Here is a 22,759-nt window from a genome sequence, read left to right as displayed (position 1 = left end):
TTCAGCAAAGAGTATCGCGCGCCGCTGTCACCAAGGCACGAAACTCCGCTTTGGTGGAGGAACGAGCCACGATGTGTTGCTTCTTGACTGCCCATGAGATTAGAGTGGTACCTAAAAAAGTGTTGAATCCTATAATTAAGCACCAGTTTTCTGAATTACCAACCCAATCGTTGTCCGAGTATGTGTGGAGTGTGAGATCACTTGGCTTGAGGAGAAGTCCATTATCCAAGGGGCCATGGATGTTATGAAGTATCCGCTTTAGAACTTGATAGTGGTATGTTGTGGAGGAATGCATGTGTTGGCACAGGAAGTTTACCGCAAAGGAGATGTCAGTTTGCATAATTGTTAGGTATTGGAGTGCTCCAGTGAGTTAATGAAACTCGGCGGGATTATCCATCAAAGGGGAGGTGAGAAAGCCACTTTCGTGCTTGCTAGGTAAAGGTGACACAACCACCTTATAGCCGTTCATATTAGCTTGAAGGAGTATTTGAGTGAGGTAGCTTTATTGATCCTAGAAAATATAATAATCTCACATAGTAACATTAATGCCAAGAAACTGAGATACTGGTCCTACATGTTAGATTTGGAACTTAAAGAGCTGAAGTGAGATGTGCGTGCTTCAATTGCTGCCATGTCATGTCCTGTAATGAGAATATCATGGACATAAAGGAGTATATATATGTGAGGGTTAGAGTTATGCGAGATTAGGAGAGATGGATTCGTCTTGCTGATTTGAAACACTTCGTGGAAGAAAAATGTAGAGATCTTTGCCAACCATTGTCTCGGTGGCTATTTAAGTCCATATAAGGACTTCTTAAGCAAGCCAAAATGATTTGGAATTGATGATCAATGTAGCATATCAGTAGCTTGATATAAACAGTTTCAAGAAGCTTACCATGTAGAAATGCATTAGAGACATCATATTGTAGGATGAGCCACTTGTAAAGAGCACTCGGTGTGTCATCATCTTTGTCATAGGGCTAAATGTTTTGAATTAATTAACACCATATTCTTGGTTATACCCTCGCACCACAAAGTTGATGTTGTTGGAATTGTTAGTCGATTTCTTTCCAATCCAGGAAAAGAGCATTGGACAACAATTAAGTAGATTTTCAAGTATCTCAGAAGTTCTTTCAAAGTGTGTTTATGTTTGGAAATGGTAATCGTATCTTGGTTGGTTATACAGATGCAAATATGCTCTGTAATGTGGACTCAAAGAAGGCCACTCCAGGATATTTAGCTACATTCATTGGAGAAGCAGTTTCATAGCAATCTAAACTACAAAAATTTGTGACTTTGTCAACTATTAAGGCCAAATATATTGCAGTCGCAGATGCTTGCAAACAGTCTTGTGGATAAAAAATTTCTTGCAAAAATTGGGCCATAATCAAGATGGTTTCTTATACTGTGATAGTCACATGCAATTCATCTCAGTTAGAATTTCACATTTCCACTCATGTTCGAAGCAAGTTGATCTGAGGTATCATTGGATTCATGATGTGCAAGATTTAGCGAATATATCTCGCAGAAAATCGCTCAGTAATTAGTACAAATCTGAAAACAAATTACGGTTACCATCTGCTTCTCAACAACAATATATATATATATACACCAAACCACAGAAAAGGAACAAAACTTCTGAAGAACCAAACCAAATCCACCGGTGAAAAAAAATGTCAAAAGGTCAATCCACTCTCCGTTTCAGCTTTGCCAAAAATAAGTTTCAATCATTACGGCACAATTTGCAAGCACCCAGCTCCATCCACATAATACTTCCTCATGTAAGCCAGGCCTTCGAAATAAGCAAAATGATGGCCTGGAAAAGCACAAGATAAGCTCATCAAGCTCATTCTAAATTCACAGTACCGGCTCGGATCTGTCAGTAGATAAACAATTGAGGTGGAATCATGAATGATAAGCTTAAGGAAGTCCTGGAAGAGAATGTGCGGATTCCATGGCAGAGAGGCTCGTTCCGGATTCACAATGTCGAAGATATGAATGACGGCTTGAAGACCTGCCGAGATAGCCAGGGGAGGCATAACTAGGACTAGGATTATAATTAGAACCATGCCTGGAGATAAAAGAGGAAGAGATGGGATAACCCAATGAGTGAGCTGATGCAAGACTGGAAGCATGAGATCTATAAGAAGAGGTAGCATTCCTGAGCTCTGCAGTGCTCCTGCTTGGGTGGATGGATGTCAAGTTGTTATAGGATCTATGAGGGATAGGTGGGCGAGGAATGTTGGAGATGGAATGGGTTCTGGAGGTTAGCAGAGAGTGAGGCGCTGTGGAACCGATTGGAATGGCTGCAGATGGAGAAGCTGCGACTGATGAGTGGAAGGATGAGCGAAATGATGATAGGATTGGAGAGGATGCAGCGGCAGGAGTAAACAGGGGAGTTGATTCGGAGGCGGGTGGGTTCATCATGGCCATTCTCGCATCACGTTTGCAGACAGGGCAGAATGTTCTCCAGGAAGTAAGCCATGCATCAACGCAGGATGAATGGAACTCTGCACATGCAAGGATAAAGGAAACTTAGAAAATAAGACATTACCACGAAAATATAAGAAATGAAGATGAAAAAGATGGACTGGTATTGATATTGAAGATGATAGCAGTTTATAAAAGAGAATTTGCAGAGTATAGTGATTCTAAACACTGCAGGCATCACAAGAGCAAGCTAAGATGTTACTGAGCTTTTCGAGCATGTCATTATTTCCCATGTGTTCTCATGTGCTTTCATGATCCAGATTTACAGGGTGTACAGCTTCTAACACTTCAAAATTCAGATTTTCTATTGTCAAATTATGAAAAGAAAACATTAATCAACATTTCAAAACACGATAGTCTAATTCCGAAGACTAATAAACATCAAAACAACTGCACTAAAATCAGTACAGGGAAATTTAACTTTTAGCAGGAAAACAGTAACTTCCCAAATATGGTCAATTAAAAAATGATGGCTTTATATAGATCCATAAAGAAATATTACTAGATATGCTCTATGTTTCGTACTTGCACTGAAACCAACGGTGACACAAAAATTAGATTTTTTTTATTTAGTTCAACAACATCAATATTATCACTATCCTTAACCTGATTGAGCTTTATGGATACTAATTTTCTGTTAGTTTCTAATGTGTCAAAACAGTTTATTTATAAATCCCCAAGTTACCTTAGGTCCACCCACCCATTTTTCTTCTTAATCCTTCAACAATAATTTTATTTAACCATCTAATGGATGCATTTTCTACCAATTGCATAATTCATTACTCAACCACAGTGAATTTTTTAGCACACATCAATATATATATATATATATATATATAATTTATTTATTTTCAACTTAGCTTCAATAGATGCTACTCCAACCATCTCCCTCCATCTCCCAAATAAACCTATTCCATACTCCAGAAGGCAACTATAAATGAAAGAGAACGTACAAAGAAACAAGCACATCAATCAACCCAACTTAAGTTCATGATGAGTAGAATTCTAAGGAAGTATTCAATTAATCACAAGAAGCAGAACAAAACAATAAAATATATTCTCTATCCACCAGCAAAATAAAGCGCACATAAAATTACAAAATGAGTTAAACTTACTGTGACAGCATGGAAGAATTCTGAGTTGTTCTCCAACACTGTAGTCCTCCAAGCAAATAGCGCATGTTATTGAAGTACAATTATCTTCCAGGACAGAGGTAAAGATGAGACTTGGCATTGCTTTTACTAACTGGCTGCTCATTCCATGGAACTCTCTCACATTGAGAGGTCTAGGCTGATCTCTCCTCACACGATGTCTGCGTACAAAGAAGCATGTTGCAAGCACAGCAGACATGGCTAGCAGAGATATGAAAGAGATGGCCATGATCGACCATGCTGAATTTTCAAAGGTTGGAATAATCCACAGCTCAATATCAGTACGACCAGCATATTTCTTCAAAGTTTCACCAGCTGATTTAGAGATAAAAACTGCATGTATGTGTATGCCAGCTGGAGTTCCTGCCACTGAAATATATATCCATGATCAACATTAATATTAGAAGCAAAATGAATTTGCTGGTTGCAGAATATCATTCTCTTAAAAAAAAGACAACAAAAACATAGATCACTATAAAGACGTGGCAATACAGATATTAATCTCACTTTACGCACCAAGATGAAATGCAAAATCAAATATCAGTTTTAAGTCGGAGGAAAATGAGGGTAAAAGTAGGGTGGCATGGAAGAACTTTAAAATGTTGTCAATATCAAAATTACTTTAGGAGCAAAGTATAAAGCTTCTGAATTGAAGAGACAGAATTTACATTGCCTGGTGTAATGGATCATGGGGACTTCCCAACAATGGTAACCTACATAATGGTTTAATGCATTTGAATTGAATATAAATGGATGTTCGCTAAGTTCGTGTCAGTAAGAACATTATAAAAATATTTTAACAGCATGCAGGTTAAATATAGTTGGCCCCTCTCACAGGAGTAAAACACGAAAATAAGTTTACCTAATGTGTTTCAGGCCCAGCTTTAAAACCCTTTTGATCCACACTTTTTAACAAACAATAACAGAGCCCACAGGCTGATTCTGATGAAGTAGTTACTTGCAGAGGGTCTTGGCTATTTCTACCATGGTTGACCAAAGTTCAACAGTTGGTGACTCCCAAAATAGATCCATGTGCTTGAGTACACTTTCGGTGCATGGCGCTTGATAATATCAAAAAAAATTTCTGTTCAAGTGCAGTGAGGAACGATATAAACAGAGACCATGGTTAACATATTTAAGAATACTGGGCTTAGTCCAACATTCAGTAATTGAAAATTTTATTGGTGTAGAAAATAACAAATGGTTACCCACTCCCCAGGCTTTAGATTTTGAATTGAAAATTGGTTTGACCTCAATTATTTAGTTGAGAAGAAATAGAGCGACTTTTTCTGTACTTCTTGGTTAATGAAAAATTGAATTTTTATTTCTTGTAAAGAGAGGTGATGTGAGAAAAAGTAATGTCCCAAAAAAAATTTTTCCCACTTTCAATAGGATTGAGTAGGGAATGGGCACTATAAAAATGCATATGTTCACAATTCGTAGGTTAATCCCATTATTACCCTTTAGCTATATTGAAACCAAACACCCGGCATAGAATTATGAAGCACAACGCATTTCAATTCCCTTTAGTTGCTTCAAGCTAAACATACCCTAAATGTTTAGTTGATCCATTAAAGATTTGCATAATTAGTTAATCCACTAAGCAAATGATATAGGCAGATGAAATAGCATGATAAATTGAACAATGAGTAAGTTCATTAAATTTTAAGGAGTAAAACTCTAGAAAGTGGATAAAAATTGTTAACCAACATAATACTAGCTTAAATATCCAATAGTCTTCTTTCAAATCTTCTGTCTTTTATAATTCACAATAATTAAAGCTATCAAGATCAAGCTGAAACCCTAAGAACGGTAATAGAAATTAAACCATTTCATTTTTTCATACCAAAAGACATGAACAAGAACCTAATTCATTATCTTATTCTACAAAATGCTTAAGCAAATAATATTCAAAGTAAAAAAATCTCCTTATCAACAATTTCAATAAAATCAATGATGAAATGAACATAATAAACAAAACTTCTATTAAACTTTATAAAGGGAAGATTAATTAGTAAATTAATTAATATTGTACCATTCAGAAAAATATACAGGAGCACAACTATTCACTTAATGTATTTTAGGAACAGTCTGATAAAGCAGCTTTCCAAGTATTCCATGCACAGAATTGCTTCTGTGTCTACAAACTAAGCCCAGCATCCTTGGAAACCCATATAATTATCATCATCAACAGCTACATACTATTTGAGGTTCACCTAATGAATCCTTGTTCTCAATTAACTCCTAATGAAAAAACAGATGTAAGATATACTTTTGAGTAAATTTCTTTGCATAACATCTACCTCTAGTGCACCCCTCCTAAATCATGCCAAATTAGTTTTATCAGCTCATGTTGATTTTCTATCAATCATTATGCATGCTCATATAATGTTACATTAGCGAACCAAAATCTGCAATCCATGATCTTTATAAAAGATTTGTAAACAACAAGAAACAACAGTTGCATCTATGATTTTATTAAAGGATGAACTAAGAATATTAAAAGAAAAACATGAGAATTACTCACAAAAACTTGGTGGTAAATTTGCTAAAACAAGTTTAGAATATTAACTTGAAACTAAGGAGCCACTATCTTCATTGTCATACACAATAGCAGCCTTAAACCCAGCACTCTGTGCATTTCTAACTTTATCATCAAATGCGCAACCCCCTCTTATAATTAACACAAACGGAGAAAGCTGGCCTTCAATTGCCTTATTCTTCAAGCTAGTACAGGCTGTAAGCGGATCAGCTAAATATAAGGTCCCACATTCACCAGATCCTTTAACAGATGGAGCTGCAGATGACAACAAGGAAATCCTAATTAGGAAATTTATCATCTAAATATTCTTATATAATGCAAAATAAATGTATATTATAGCACATAAATAGTACCATACAGAAAATTAGATGGAATCAATCAATACAAAAGCATGGCTCCTTCAAATTGAATATGGTAAAAGGGAAACTTTTCTATACATCACATCGTAGAAGCTGGTGTGGCTTGTTTTGCAAATTCAAAATGATGATTTTGCTCTTAGGCGTTTATCAATCCTTCCATGGGGATTTCTCACAGCAGATTTTGGTCGTTCAAAAAGCACATCGTTTTTCGTCATTTATACCATCAAGTCAATTTCCCAATAGGTTCTAGCCCACTTGACAACAAACATGCCAGTTCCTTAACATAAGAAAACAAAATCTTCCAAAACATAGTTTATTAAAATGAAATTAACAAAAGAGTAACTTACTTTGGCTGTCCAAGCACTTCTCACCCTTCTGCATACATAAAATTCATTTCTATTTATCAAAATAGATAAAACTCAGATTATTCAGTTCTATATAATTCTTAGGAATTCAACCCGTCTCCCATTCACAATGGTTAACAATAGCTTAAATAACTATTTCCAAAGCTATTTACTCCATCTTTAACCATTGTGAATGGGAGACAGGTTGAGCCCATGTCGAATGGGAGAGATCTATCTACATATCCATCTATCTACCTATCTATCTATCTATCTATCTATCTACCTATTATCTGGTTGGTTTCAAATTTTTTAACATGATGTAAATAAATCATGCGTGTTTGTTGTCCCACAAGTATAGAAAGGAGAAGAAATTTTTAAAACAAAGCAACAAAAAATTATAAGAACAAACTTGAGCAATTTTTTTAAACATGACTAAATTTGACAGAAGAGAAGGAGGTCAATAAATGGGATATATATTTACTACCTAAGGTTTTATGATGTAATCGAGATGCAGGCTTCTGTCAGGGATAAAAAATGGTTAATGAACACTAAACGTAGGAAGCAAACTAAATGGCTCAAATTTTCTTGAAGACACGAGATGATTAAAATATGTTGAATTCTCCTATTGAACCTAAGTGCGTTGCCAATCGGATGCCTGCAAAGTTTAAAGAAAAAATTAAATTATGTGAACCTTTATTTGTCTCCATTTGGAACTTTCCCACTAAAAAAATAAATTCTCAAACCTAATTTAGTTTTAGTGTGCCATAGTTATAAGAAAAGAAAAGATTAATTAAATTCTGGCATCGATAATATTGTGTAAAGAAGATAAATATTACATTTTTTCTTCCGGATGATACATCTGTACACATATAGTATTTAAAAGAAAAAAAAATTCATTTCGTTGCAAAATAATTGAAATATATAAAGAATGCAAGTAAAATGTAATATAAATTAGGAAAAATAGAACGATTAAAAAAAGTTAACCAAGGATATAAAAATGACATTTAGAGGAGTTCTATGCTCAAATAGTCTGTCTTTTCATTCCAAATGATCACATTAGTATATATAGGGTCTACATGGATTTTTAGATATAATACAATTCTAAATTGGGAGTTATAATAAAAATATCCAAGGGGTCACTATTCAAAACCGGGATTAACACTTGATATTTTCACAACTCTTTTCATAGCTCAAGCATGCATGATAATGCATTCATAAAAGGAAATTTATACTTTAATTCTAACTATCATAATTCTATTCAACCCTTAAAATTCAAAGGTAAAGTATTAATGCTGTTGGATGCCAATTAGTAATTGAGATTATTTTTAAAATTAAAAGATGGGACTATAGTTCTAATAACCTAAAACATTTATATGGTGATGCAGATATATCATCAAACTTTCTAATAACTGCTAATGGCTAATCAGCTTCATGGGTCATTAGAACCATGTGTCCTAATGAACTCTTTGCAATCCATTGTTGCTCCTAATCTTGGTACCCGATCTAAATACCCTCCCTTCTTCATGGAAGAGTATATTGCCACTTATAATAACTACTAACACTTCCCCTTAACTTGTAGATGTCTCTCGTCCCTTCTTCATGGAAGAATTAATAACCTCTTAAAATAGAATCACGTCACTTCTTGTATGGTAATGCAGATATATCATCAAAACTTTCTAATAACTATTAATGATTAATCAACTTCATTTAAGAAAAGAGATGAGTATATTATTACTTATAAGAATGATCTAATAAAACACATTGATTATTTTCTTATGAGGAAACAACAAATTAATTTTTTTTTATGAGAAACAAAGATCGTCGAGAATGTAAAGATTATAAGGTCATTCAAAGTGAAAATTTTAAATACTCAATATCAGTTATTAATTCTGAATTTTAAGATGAGAAGTTGTAAGATAAATAATGCAGTGAAACATTTTCATAGAATTAGATGGGGTATCTAAAAAACAAAAATAAAAATATTTTTACGAGTAAACTTCAAGATTTCAAAATTTTGGATATTAATAAAGAAGTTAATTCTATGTGGGATAAAGTAACAAGCACAATTAAGCAAGTGACAAAAGATGTAATTGAAAAATAAAAAAGAAAAATTTTTATAAATAAAAATAATTAAAACTCTTATAAATAAAAATAGTTATTGGTGGAATAATAATGTGCAAGAAAAAATAAAATATAAGTGTTTTATAAAAATTGGTTCAAATGTAAAAGCTTAGAGAACTGAAAAAAAATATAAAGTGACTCATAGGGAGTCTAAGGAACAATTTGTGACGCTAAAATTTCTATTTTTAATAAACTTCATAATAAATTAGACACTAAAGAGGGTGAAAAATATATGTATAAACTAGCTAAATTAAGAGAAAAAAGAAGATTTAATTCAAGAAAAGTACATTAAAGATGAAAATCAAAAAATATTTTTTTAGAGAAAGATATTCAGCATAGGTTGGTAAGCTATTTTGATAAACTTTTCAATAAAGTTTCAGAAAATACGATCGACCTTAGTGATCTTAATGTCGTTAATAATAATAATAACATTTTATTTTTATCGTCACATTACTAATAAAGAAGTTGATGAAGCTTGAAAGAAAACCAAGGGTAGAAATGAGTAAGTAGTGCATGATGATATCTCAATTCAAGTATGAAAATATTTTGGAGATTTGGGAATATCTTGGCTTACTAAACTCTTTAATAGTGTTTTAAAAACTAAACATAATGCCAAAGGAGTGATTGAAGAGTATTTTGGTCGCCATGTTTAAGAATAAAGGGGGTGCACAATAGGGTTCAAATTATAGAGGAACTAAGTTTATGTGTCATACTTTAAAATTATGGGAGAGGGTAATTGAATATAGATTAAGACCTAATACAAAAATTTCTCAAAATCAATCTAGCTTTATGTCGGGCATGTCTAATATGGAAGCTATACATTTATGGAGAGGTTTAATGAAAAAGTATAGAGAAAGTAAGAAGGATTTATATATGATTTTTATTAATTTAGAAAACGCTTATGAAAAATTCCAAGTCCTTTGGAGAGTTTTAGAGCAGAGAAGTGTTGATATGACTTATCTCAAATCATTAGATACGTATAGTTACTTGTGTTCGAACAGAAGGATCGGCCAAGTATTTTTCTATTCAGTTAGATTACATCAGGAAACGGCTCTAAGCCCATACCTCTTTACTTTAGTTATGGATGCTCTTACTGAACATTGACAGGAGGATGTACCTTGGTGTATGCTTTTCGCTGATGATATCCTTCTTGTGAATAAGATTGGAGAAAGAGTTCAAGAATAACTTGAATTATGGAGGCTTGCATTAGAGTCTAAAGGCTTTCGTTGAGTAAATCTAAAATTGAATACAATGAATATAATTTTAGTGGTAGTAGCGCTAGTGACAGAGTTGTGACTATGAATGATCAAATCATTAAAAGGTGTGAATGCTTTAGATATCTCGGGTCTATTGTTCAAAGTGATGGTGATATAGATGGGATATAGATGGGGATTGGGATTTTATTAGTAGAATTCAAGTTAGTTAGTTGAAGTGGAGGAATGCATCGGGTCTGTTGTATGATGGAAAAGTACCTCTTAGACTTAAACGAAAATTTTATAAGATGGTGGATAGACCTGCAATGCTCTATGGCGCAGAATGTTGGCCTTTAAAAGGAAAGTATAAAACAAAGTTAACTGTTGCTGAGATGAGAATGCTGAAGTGGATGAGTGGCTTGAAACTTAGAGAAAAAATGTGAAATAAATATATCCATGATAGAATTGGTGTAGCTTCAGTGGCAGACAAGATTAGAGAGAGTCATCTTAGATCATTTTAGATGATTTAGTCGCATTAAATGTCGACCATTTGATGATCGAGTTAAGAGAGTGATGTTTTAGATTCAACTTATGTTAAGAAAGAAAGAGGTAAAATTATAAAGAATTGGGCATATTGTATAATAAAAATTTAACATATTAGAATTAAATGAAAATATGGCACTCAATGTGACACAATGCTAAAAAAATGATTCATGTAGCTGACCCCACTTAGTGGGATAAATGCTTGTTTTTGTTGTTGTAACTTCATGAGTTTTTTCTTCCACGTCTCTAAATGAACTCCCTGTAATCATCCATAATTATTCATGACCTAGTTACCCAATCTCAATATCTCCTCCCCTTTTCATGAAAGAGTATATTGTCTCTTTTAATAAGTACCAGCACAAAACCTTAACAAGGATATGCCTCTCCTCCATTCTTCATGATGACGACCAATCAGTGCATATCTTGATTATAGATTTTCTCATCATGTAAGTGTTGTTGGCCCTACAATGACACTTCAAATGATCCAAGGCGTGCACACAAAAACACACACACACACCAAGTGTTGTTAGCCCTACATGTCATTTGTGACCAATGTGAATTCATTATCAATGGATGGCGACACAATTCTTTTTAGTTTAGGCCAAGTTATAATTATTAATCATTGATAAAAAAGCTAGCAAGATGAATATTTGAATTTGATAAGAAACAATAGATCTTTGAATAATAATAATTATTTGCTGGATGAAAATGTTTTTCATTAAGCTTTCAAAATTGCCTGTAGGTATTTATAAGAAAATAAATCATAAATGATTTTAATTTTTTATGTTAAAAAAGTTGTTCTTATACTTTCAAATTTATGATGGAAAAAAATCAGTAAAATATGTTTGGAGATTTCCCCATAATTTTGTAGAGAAATTTGAAATTCACATTTATTCTTAAAATAATCAAAATTTTATCCATAACACCATGACCATTTGGGAGTAGAAATTTTTTATAATTATAGATTTAAATACGCATGCATGGAAGAATAAGAAAAAGTAACGGACTTGTTGAATTTTCAGAATCTCTTCGAGGAAAGCCACACGGAACGATTAGTAAATAGTAAAAACAATGACCACTTTGAATTTCAGACACTACCCACACCTACAACTTCTACATATGAGGCATGCTAGAGCATTTCGCTTGGAGATAAACAAGATTTTCACACTTTGTTAATTTAAGTACAGTAAAAGATATAGCCACAATTTATCTTAACGGTGATTAACAATGCAATTTTAAATATTTTCTGGAAAGCTAAGTCAGCTAATAATCATAAGGCTTAGTAGAAGTTTGTTATTTATATGTTTCACACTAGCATAAATCCTCATAAGTAATATACACAGCTTAAACTAGTCATAGTGCAAACCCATGCAAGTTCACGGTTTATTTAGCCGCTCCACTAAAATTCCATGCATGTATAGCATACAAAGCTCAATGAATAAAAAATAACATAAAAATCCGACTTACAACTTTATAATAGTTTCCCAGCTCCTCAAGTTAAAACATAAAATCTCATTAGCTTGAAGTCAACACAATCAGGTTTACAAGAAAAACAAAACTAAAATAGAACTACAAATCCAAGAAATAAACTGTTAATGGTTTATTTGATTTGAAAAAAAAAAAGGTGAGAATGTGTTCATATATTTGTTCGCTAGTTTTTTATTTGATTTAGGGAAAAACTTGCTTCCTATGATTCTCAAAATTTCCCAAATTATTATAATTCATACATTATCTAGATGATAACACTAAAAACTCAGCCATTAAAATGCATTCCACAAGCAGCGGCTACCATCCTTGCCAACAACCAATAGCACAAATTTCAACCTTCGAAGCAACAAGTCTGACCATTCACAACGGAATAAGAGCAAAATATTCTTTGTATTTATCTACAGTTCCTGGTATTATTATATAAATATAGGACTACAATGAATGACAGGACAATTTTGCTTTCCATTTCACCAATATCAAAAAGTAACTTATGTGCTTCCTTCTCTAAATACTATATTTTATTCATGTACTAGAGCAAATGTCTTGCCACGCTAGTTTCTAAGGATTGGGGAGCACATCTAGCTTCATCTCCCTCCCTCCCTCCTCCAAGTACCATGTTTCAAATCTAAATGATTCTATCGGCTTCATCTTTCTCGCCCCACTCCTTCGACGCAAAGACATTTCTCTGCTCAAAATAGGGAAATCACCATTCCTCTTGACCTCAATTTTTGTATGTCTAATATGAAAAAAAATAAAAAATTGCGCACAACTTAATGTCAACCACTACCCTATTAGGTGCAATCAAATAATGAAATTTTCAAGGAAAATATTTTGTAAGATAAGTAAATAACTCGACTACTAGTCCATCAATAATAATGGTCAAATCTCCCTCAATCACATTACAACAATGGAATGCTCATACATCAAAACCTTACTGTTGCTCTTTATCTAGCCTTGTCATTACTAAGATGCCCAATTTACTCAACCTAGATGAAGCTGTGAAGATCCAGCTAACAATTAATGAGTGACTCCAATTCACAAATCACTCAAAAATCATTAGATCAAAAAGTGAAGAACATAAATTCTCCATGAAAATTAAACGAGTCTATATTTGTAAACCAAATATGATAGCATAGCAATTGTTGGTTCTAAATCATTCCTGAAGACATCATTCTTTAAATCCTCAATGTTCTATTATAAAACTATCAAGCCTTCAAAATAGTCATTTACACAAAATTGGTTCTAATCAACCTCAATAACCTATATTCACTTCTATGCATGAAAAAAAATCAATCTCACAACTGAGGCCACACATGAATATCACAATAATTAAGTAATTGATCCAACAATTATATATACTATTACTTGTGGTAGAGAGAGATTGCTTCTTCAATTCTTCTCAAGATTGAGATTATAGTTCTCAAGATCTATCAAATATGGATGAACATCAAACTATCTTAAATAGAAGAGCTAATCTCATCAATTCAATATTGAATGCCAAATATATGGATAAAGACATAATGTTACATAATGTTGGCACCACACATCACAATTACATTCCATTGGCTTAAGATCAGCATAACTTATTCATGGCTCAGAATTTTGCAAATAATTTGTATTTGGACTCAAGAACAATGCCACACCTAGTTACTAATTCTAGCTGACTTCAACAAGAATCTGTATATCGAGGATCGGATTTTATCTCCAATGCTAGTCAAGGGCTTCTTCAAGCTTAATGAAAGCTCATTCATTAAAATATTATACATATTCCTCAACTCTCCCACAATCTCCTCTCTATTCACAAACTCACTTCAAAAAATAATATTCCATCTCCTTCAATGCTAACAAATACCATATCCAAATTTAAGCATATCAAACTCTTCTTAAAGGACCTAGTTGTATGGGGTTGTACATTTTCAACCATCGACCATCTCCATCTAGCTCAACAAAATTTACCTTTGTTATCTCAGCATTCCATGGAAGAGCTATGGCAATGCCATCTTAGAAACCCAAGTATTTTTATACTTTTGTTGCTAGTTGCACAATAACCTGAACTCGTGTCATTTAGCAAAGAATCACAAACTTCCTTGCTCTAACTTAGATACATAACATACAAATCACTTGAAGGGATCCATTTTGATGTCTAGAGACCTTTTTCAAGTATTTTTATTCAAAGCGACAAATACTATATTTTTTGCATTGATAACTTTTCTAGATTTCATAGACACTTCCAATGGCACACAAACATGAGACAACTCAAAAATTCATTCGCTTCAAAACAATGGTAGAGAAACAACTTAATACTTCTATCATAACTTTCAATTCAAATGGAGATGGAAATAGAGTAACAATATCATTCATAATGTACTCTCAATTTGGTATTTCACATCAATTTACTTGTTCTTATACCCTAGAATAAAATATTTTTGAAAGAAAAAAATGACATTATTGAAACGGTTTGAACGTTCTCACACAAAACAAAACTTGGTCGCCATCTTTGGACTTGGCTTCTGAAAAAACTATCTTCTAATTTCCATATTAGCATCTTCACAACAAACCACGACGATATCCTCATCTCACAGCCTTTGGTTCAAGGTGGTAACCTTAGTTATTATCTTCCTAAATTACACTAGTCTCAAAATCTCATTTGTATTTCACCGGCTAGGTCTCCTACAAAAGCTACAAAAATTATAATTCAATCACAAATAAAGTGATCATCTCTTGTTATGCCACCTACCATGTAAAATTCGATGAACCAATGTCACTTCATCAAGTCCTTTCCGTCCTAACGCTGAATCTCCTTAGCCATCAACACTCCCATGCTCACTTTTGCTCCCATTTCCATCACTAACCTTACTTCCATTTGAACAATCCATCCTACGATCAACTTTCATTTCATCGATCTCTACTCAAACACCATAAACAAATCTTATGAGCCGAACTGTCCTTTCTGTTTCTTCTCCAACCAATCATCAGCGCGAACACCACCAACATCTCACCATGGTTCCAGAAACCCTAACAGAGCACTTCCCTCCTTAGCCGCCAGCATCCTTGTATATATATATATATATATATCTCCAGAATTTCACGCTTTATAAGCTCAAAACACCTGAACACTTGTTCCGCCCTCCCTACTCCCAGTACCATGTTCCAAATCTAAACGATTCTATCAGCTTCATCTTCCTTGCCCCACTCCTTCGACGCAAAGACATTTCTCTGCTCAAAATAGGTGAAATCACCATTCCTCTTGACCTTAATTTTTGTATGTCGAACATGAAAAGAAAAAAAAAATTGTGCACAACCTAATGTCAACCACTACCCTATTCGGTGCAATCAAATTATGAAATTTTCAAGGATACTATTTTGCAAGATAAGTAAATAACTCGACTACTAGTCCAATGATAATGGTCAAATCTCCATCAATCACATTACAGCAATTGGATGCTCATACATCAAAACCTTATTGTTGCTCTTTATTCTAGCATTGTCATTACTAATATGCCCAATTTACTCGGCCTAAATGAGGCTGTGAAGATCGGCTAACAATTAATGAGTGACTCCAATTCATAAATCACTCAAAAATCATTTAATTAAAAGGCGAATAACATAATTTTTCCATGAAAATTAAACCTTGAGTCTATATTTGTAAACCAAATATGACAGCATAGCAATCGTTGGCTCTAAAATCATTCCTGAAGACATCATTCTTTAAATCTTCAATGTTCTATTATAAAACTATCAAGCCTTCAAAATAGCCATTTACACAAAATTGGTTCTGATCAACCTCAATAATTTATATTCACTTCTATGCATGAAAAAAATCAATCTCACAACGGAGGTCACTCATGAATATCACAATAATTAAGCAATTGATTAAGTAATTGATCCAACAATTATATATACTATTACTTGTGGTAGAGAGAGATTGCTTCTTCAATTCTTCTCAAGATTGAGATTATAGTTCTCAAGATCTATCAAATATGGATGAACATCAAACTATCTTAAATAGAAGAGCTAATATCATCAATTCAATATCGAATGCCAATTATATGGATAAAGACACTATGCTGCACAATGTCGGCACCACACAACACGATTACATTCCTTTGGCATTAGATCAACATGACTTATTCATGGCTCAGAATTTTGCAAATAATTTGTATTTGGACTCAAGAACAATGCCACACCTAGTTACTAATTCTAGCTGACTTCAACAAGAATCAGTATATCAAGGATCGAATTCTATCTCCAATGCTAGTCAAGGCCTTCTTCAAGCTTAACAAAAGCTTATTCATCAAAATATTATACGTATTCCTCAACTCTCCCACAATCTCCTCTCTATTCACAAACTCACTTCAAAAAATAATATTCCATCTCCTTCAATGCTAACAAATACCATATCCAAATTTAAGCATATCAAACTCTTCTTAAAGGACCTAGTTGTATGGGGTTGTACATTTTCAACCATCGACCATCTCCATCTAGCTCAACAAAATTTACCTTTGTTATCTCAGCATTCCATGGAAGAGCTATGGCAATGCCATCTTAGAAACCCAAGTATTTTTATACTTTTGTTGCTAGTTGCACAATAACCTGAACTCGTGTCATTTAGCAAAGAATCACAAACTTCCTTGCTCTAACTTAGATACATAACATACAAATCACTTGAAGGGATCCATTTTGATGTCTAGAGACCATTTTCAAGTATTTTTATTCAAAGTGACAAATACTATATTTTTTGCATTGATAACTTTTTCTAGATTTCTTAGACACTTCCAATGGCACACAAACATGAGACAACTCAAAAATTCATTCGATTCAAAACAATGGTTGAGAAACATCTTAATACTTCTATCATAACTTTCTATTCAAATGGAGATGGAAATAGAATAACACTATCATTCATAATGTACTCTCAATTTAGTATTTCACATCAATCGAGTAGTCCTTATACCCTAGAATAAAATGTTGTTGAAAGAAAAAAAATTACATTATTGAAACGGTTTGAACGTTCTCACATAAAACAAAACTTGGTCGCCATCTTTGGACTTGACTTCTAAAAAAACTATTTTCTAATTTCCATATTAGCATCTTCATAACAAACCACCACGATATCCTCATCTCAAAGCCATTGGTTCAAGGTGGTACCCTTAGTTATTATCTTCCTAAATTACATTAGTCTCAAAATCTCATTTGTATTTCACGGGCTAGGTCTCCCACAAAAGCTACAGAAACTATAATTCAATCACAAAGAAAGTGATCATCTCTTGTTATGCCACCTACCATGTAAAATTCGATGAAGCAATATCACTTCATCAAGTCCTTTCCCTCCTAAAGCTGAATCTCCTTGGCCATAAACACTCTCATGCTCACTTTTGCTCCCATTTCGATCACTAACCTTACTTCCATTTGAACAATCCATCCTATCATCAACTTTCATTTCATCGATCTCTATTCAAAGACCATAAACAAATCTTATGAGCCGAAGTGTCCTTTCTGTTTCTTCTCCAACCAATCATCAGCATAACAATTCCAATCCCAACTTCATTAAAGATACACTTCTACCCTTCAATGACAACAAAATTCAATATATATATATATATATATATATATATATATATATATATATATATATATCCAGAATTTCATGCTTTATAAGTTCAAAACACCTAGGCACTTGTTCCGCCTTCCCCAAGGCAAAATGCTCTCTGCAGTAAGTGGATTTCTAAAATTAAACGCAACTCAAATGACAGGATTGCACGCTAGCCCCAAGATATATAGAAAAACATCATATAAATTACAATAAAAAAATTAGGTCAAACACCAAAATGCCTAACATCATATTGCTCTTATATGTATCTATAAATAACTAGAAGCTTCACCAATTGAAAGTATCCAACACCTTTCTTCATGGCAAGTTGATAAGACAGTTCAAATGGCATAATCCCATCGCTTCAAAGATGCCCAATACCCTAACTATGTTTGCTTATTAAAGAATATTGTCTATAGTTTTAAATAAACTCCAAGGCAATGTAATCCAACTCTTTCAACTCACTTATAGTAACAAGATTTCCAATCTAGTGCTACCAGTCCATCCCTAATGATCTACGCTCATCAACAAACTTGCCTATGTATTCTAATCTATGTTGACGACATACTTCTTAATGGTAAGAACCAAGAGGCAATTCAGTGCTTCTTCACAAACTCAATTGGAAGGTTAATATGAAAAATCACAGGACCATTTCTCACTTTCTCAGCATAAATGTGCTGAACACGTCATTTGATATTCCTCTCAATAAGTCAAAATACATAAAATTAATTTTACACAAATTCAAAATGTTTGAATGCAAAACTGTCTCCAATTCTCTTCCATCCAGAACTCCGTCCAATATGGACTCATGTCAACTCTTTTACTATCTAGAATTCTATCGCAAACTAGTAGGTTTACTCTATTATCTTATTATCACTATCTTGAACATCTCCTTTAGGTTAAACAAAGTCTGCCAACATATGCATCAGCCTCTAAATTGCCATTTTCAAATAATAAAACATATACTTTGTTATATCAAACGAGCCTCCAAATAGGAACTTCCAATTCAGAAAAGGGCTCACATGTTTCATGCCTTTTTTTTTATTATTTTGATTGTGAGGGTGATGCATCTGACAATGTTTATCTTGGCAACACTACTCTATCTTGGTTTGTTGAAAAACAATATCAATTCCAGCCAAATCAGCTACAAAAAAAAAAAAAAGGGTGTGTTAGCCATGACTATCGTCTCTTACAGGAATTACACATCTATAAAGATCCTCAAACTTGTGCTAATGATAACATTATTATCATAGCTCGTGCCAATAACCCCACATTTTATGCTCCTACAACACATATAAAGATTTACTATCATTTTAGACATGAATGTATTCTTCCCAAGAAAATTATTATGTATCACAACTCTTTCAAAGATAGAAAGCAAACAATTTCACCAAAGTTCTTCCTAACAAGAGTTTTACTCTGCTATGCTAGCCATGGCTATCATCTCTTACAGGAACTACACATCTATATAGATACTCACCCTTGTGCTAATGATAGCATTATTGTCATAGCTCGTGCCAATAACCCCATATTTTATTCTCCTACAACACATAAAGATTGACTATCATTTCATACATGAATGTATTCTTCCCAAGAAAATTATTATGTATCACAGCTCTTTCAAAGTTAGAATGCAAACAATTTCACCAAAGTTCTTCCTAACAAGAGTTTGACTCTGCTATGTGACAAGCCATTGATCCACAATCCAACCATCAAATTGAAGGGAATTATTATAATACTACCAACCCAGCCAATACAAATGCAATCAAAAAGTAACAACCACTATTCCTGGCATCCAATAAAAACACAACAAATCTCAACCATTGAAGCAAAATAGATACTCCTATCCATAACTAAATCAAGACAATACAGTCTTTGTATTTATCAAAAGCAACTAGTACAATATTGTTGTATAAATATATTAAACGCCTGGACATTTCTATTTTGTATTTCTCTTATCAAAAGCAACTTTACTTTCCTCCTCTGTACGCTATGGTATTTTCACTAGAAACATGTGATAGTATGCATGAAAAGCAAAATTTTAAATCATAGAAACTTGAAAATGCTAATGAAACAACCAATATACAACTTATCAATGCTATTTGGGAGTTCTTCCATGAGAATTATAGCTGCAAAATCCTAAATAAGAAGAGAGAGTACGACCTTATAGAATGCATTCCCTTTAAGCAAGGCACAAAATTATAGTTAAGTGGCCAGTGTAACATGATCAATGAGGTTTTCAAATAGAAAATCCCTCTCTTAGTAGGTATCTAAATTTTTGTGCAGCTCATCCATCCAGGCAAAATAGTGACTTGAGCCCATAAATCACAACAAAATGATACACAATAAAACAGTATCAAGGTTTAAAAGAGTAAATCGGAAACAATACTTAAAAAGCCATCTTTTAAAAGAAACAACTAAGACCCTTTAAAAGCAGGGTATGAAGAAAACAGAGTTAGAGAGATGGATGAGGATGCAGTAAGGAGAGGTGGTTTCAAGATGGATCTAGCTTTTTGCTAACTGATTCTATTTTGTTCAAATTCATTGAATTTATTAAAACCAATGATTGAGAATAATAAACAAGATTGTTCTATTGAAATGAAGACTACTGCAATTGAATGAAGTAAGGATTAATACACTCAAGTTCACTTTATTCGAATTAGCTCTACCTGCAAAAATACTATCATTAGATCACATCAGATTTTACTTTTGTTTAAAACAGCACAATATGAGGTGCGTCTAGAGTCCTGCCTTAACACTTTTTATAAAAAGTAGCAATGAAGCTTATCCCTCATTGTCCTTGGTCGAGGCGTACGTCTCACCCAAGCAAAGGAGCACCTTGAGATGCGCCTCGCCTCAAAAAATGTCTCAAATCTTTTAGGTATTCATAATCTTTTCTTAATCAAACAAAAAGCAATATCAATATATTTCACATATTAACCCTCACACATGACAAACTAAATAAAAAAAAAGAAAAAAAAAACCATAAAAATATATGTAGTTTAAGTTCTAATTATCAGCATGATTATTAATTTAATTAATATTTTTATTGATGATTATTCATTGAAAAATATAAGATAATTTGGATTAAAAATAAAGAGCAATTGAAAATTGATGATGATAAACAATTCATTATGTTGATTATTCTAATGAAAATTGATTGGGTTGTGAGAGTAATAGGGGCTTTAAAGTTAAAAATTCAAATATTGATGACTTATTATATTCTTGTTTAAGTGAGAGAAAGTATGAATGAGAGCGAGAGACTTATGTTAAAATCATTTTAATTATTATGTTTTAATATTTTAATATTTTATTTTAACATTGTAGCTTAATTTGATGTTTAATGTTTGTATAACTTGTTTAAGTTCATAATTTGATATTAGGATATTAATGTGTTACTTTAAATTTTACACAAGTTACAACTCTATACTGTTTAAAATGTCATTAAATTACCATTTAAGGTGTTAATAAGTTAGAATAGCAATATGTTATTTCTTACTTAATAATTTATAGTTAATACAATATTTATTAATTTAAAAAAAAATTTAAATTTTGAGACTTACGCATCAAAACATATTGAGTCTTACGCCTCACCTCACGAATGAAAGAAACTCAGTATCCAATTGCGTAATTTTAAAAAATGGTATTTACCACTAGAAACTGCTTCAACTTATCCATGCAATTCAACAATATGTCTAAACATGGATGAAGAAATGAAATGCTTACTACAAGAATTTGACCTAACTTCATCTATCCAACGACAAAAAAACTATATTCATATAAGAAATTAGATTACAATCAAGTCCTATGATTGTAGAACAACTCCAACAAGAAAAAGATATAACAATAAATGAATTGAGAAAAAAACCTAAAATACAATGAAAATAACAGTAAAGCTTACCAAAATTGGCCTCAAGATCATTAAATGACAAAGATACGTTCTTCCCAATCACCACTATATTTGCTCCAGCAAGCCTAACAAATGAATTAAGAACAATACAAAAAAGTACCAAAAGGTACCCTGCTCCCTTTGTATTCAGCAAACCCATATCCAATTCAACAAATAAAACGTACAATTCCCGATCAAATGCAGCAAACAGAGAATTCGCAGAGCTAAATCCACTTCCAACCCTTCCCGTTCCTGCTGGATTCCTGGATGATCTTTTGCGAATCAGAAAAGCAAAACGAACACATTAAAAATAAAGCACAATAGAGCCTAAGCGTTGAAAGGGCATCTTCCCGAATAAAAGATGGAATTTTCAAGTAGAATCGAGAACAAAGGAGTAGAAAAACTTCATACCTGGCGACTTCCGATCGACCAAACTAGATAAACAGATAAGAGGATGGAGACATCGGCTTCCATGAGAAGGAGAAATTAGGAGGAAAAGGAGAAGAAGGGAACGGCCGGCGATGTTGAGATCCGGTGCTGAAATTCCCAATAAGAGCTGGATTTCTAATGGGGTTTGTTTTACGTCCACCGGCCTCTTCGGCTCCTCAAAAAATACTATTTTTGTTCGGCTCCTTTATATTATTATTTCAAACATAAAAATTAACATGAGCGTTTCCTAAATAAAGAATTGTTTTGAAAATTATAATCATGTTGCCAAAAAATTTTAAGGGTTTAGGATGAGATTTAAAACTTACTATTTATATTAAAATATCATCTAAATAAATTTTAATATATTTTTATTCTATTTTTTTAATTAATAATTTTAAATGATTATAACTTTTTATAGCATTATAGTCAATTAAATCTTTGTAAAATATTACTCATCAATTATATATATATATAATCTAATTTTTTTAATTAATAATTTTAAAAGATTATGAATTTTAATAGCATTATAGTCAATTAAATCTTTGTAAAATATTACTCATCAATTATATATATATATAATCTAATTTTTTTAATTAATAATTTTAAAAGATTATGAATTT

General features: G+C 32.8%; 1 protein-coding gene across 2 annotated transcripts; it reads right to left on the bottom strand.

The window, feature by feature from the left end:
- Positions 1–1,362: 1,362 nt before the first annotated feature.
- LOC110019422 (receptor homology region, transmembrane domain- and RING domain-containing protein 1-like) lies at positions 1,363–22,333 on the bottom strand. 2 transcript variants are annotated; one of them, XM_020717063.1, is made up of 5 exons: positions 22,122–22,333; positions 21,723–21,982; positions 6,214–6,438; positions 3,606–4,010; positions 1,363–2,510 (listed from the first exon to the last, which is right to left on the bottom strand). In XM_020717063.1, exons 2-5 carry the CDS (start codon positions 21,868–21,870, stop codon positions 1,921–1,923), a joined length of 1,368 nt encoding a protein of 455 aa, XP_020572722.1. In that variant the 5' UTR covers positions 21,871–21,982; positions 22,122–22,333; the 3' UTR covers positions 1,363–1,920. The 2 variants fall into 2 exon arrangements, with proteins under 2 accessions (XP_020572722.1, XP_020572721.1); XM_020717062.1 differs by having other exon boundaries at positions 21,723–21,973.
- Between the last annotated feature and the right edge of the window lie 426 nt (positions 22,334–22,759).

Source organism: Phalaenopsis equestris, unplaced genomic scaffold (assembly GCF_001263595.1).
Source record: "Phalaenopsis equestris unplaced genomic scaffold, ASM126359v1 Scaffold000055, whole genome shotgun sequence".
Classification (NCBI taxonomy): Eukaryota; Viridiplantae; Streptophyta; class Magnoliopsida; order Asparagales; family Orchidaceae; genus Phalaenopsis; species Phalaenopsis equestris.
Note: the sequence above shows the minus strand (reverse complement) of the source record. Positions and strands in the feature narration are given on the sequence as shown.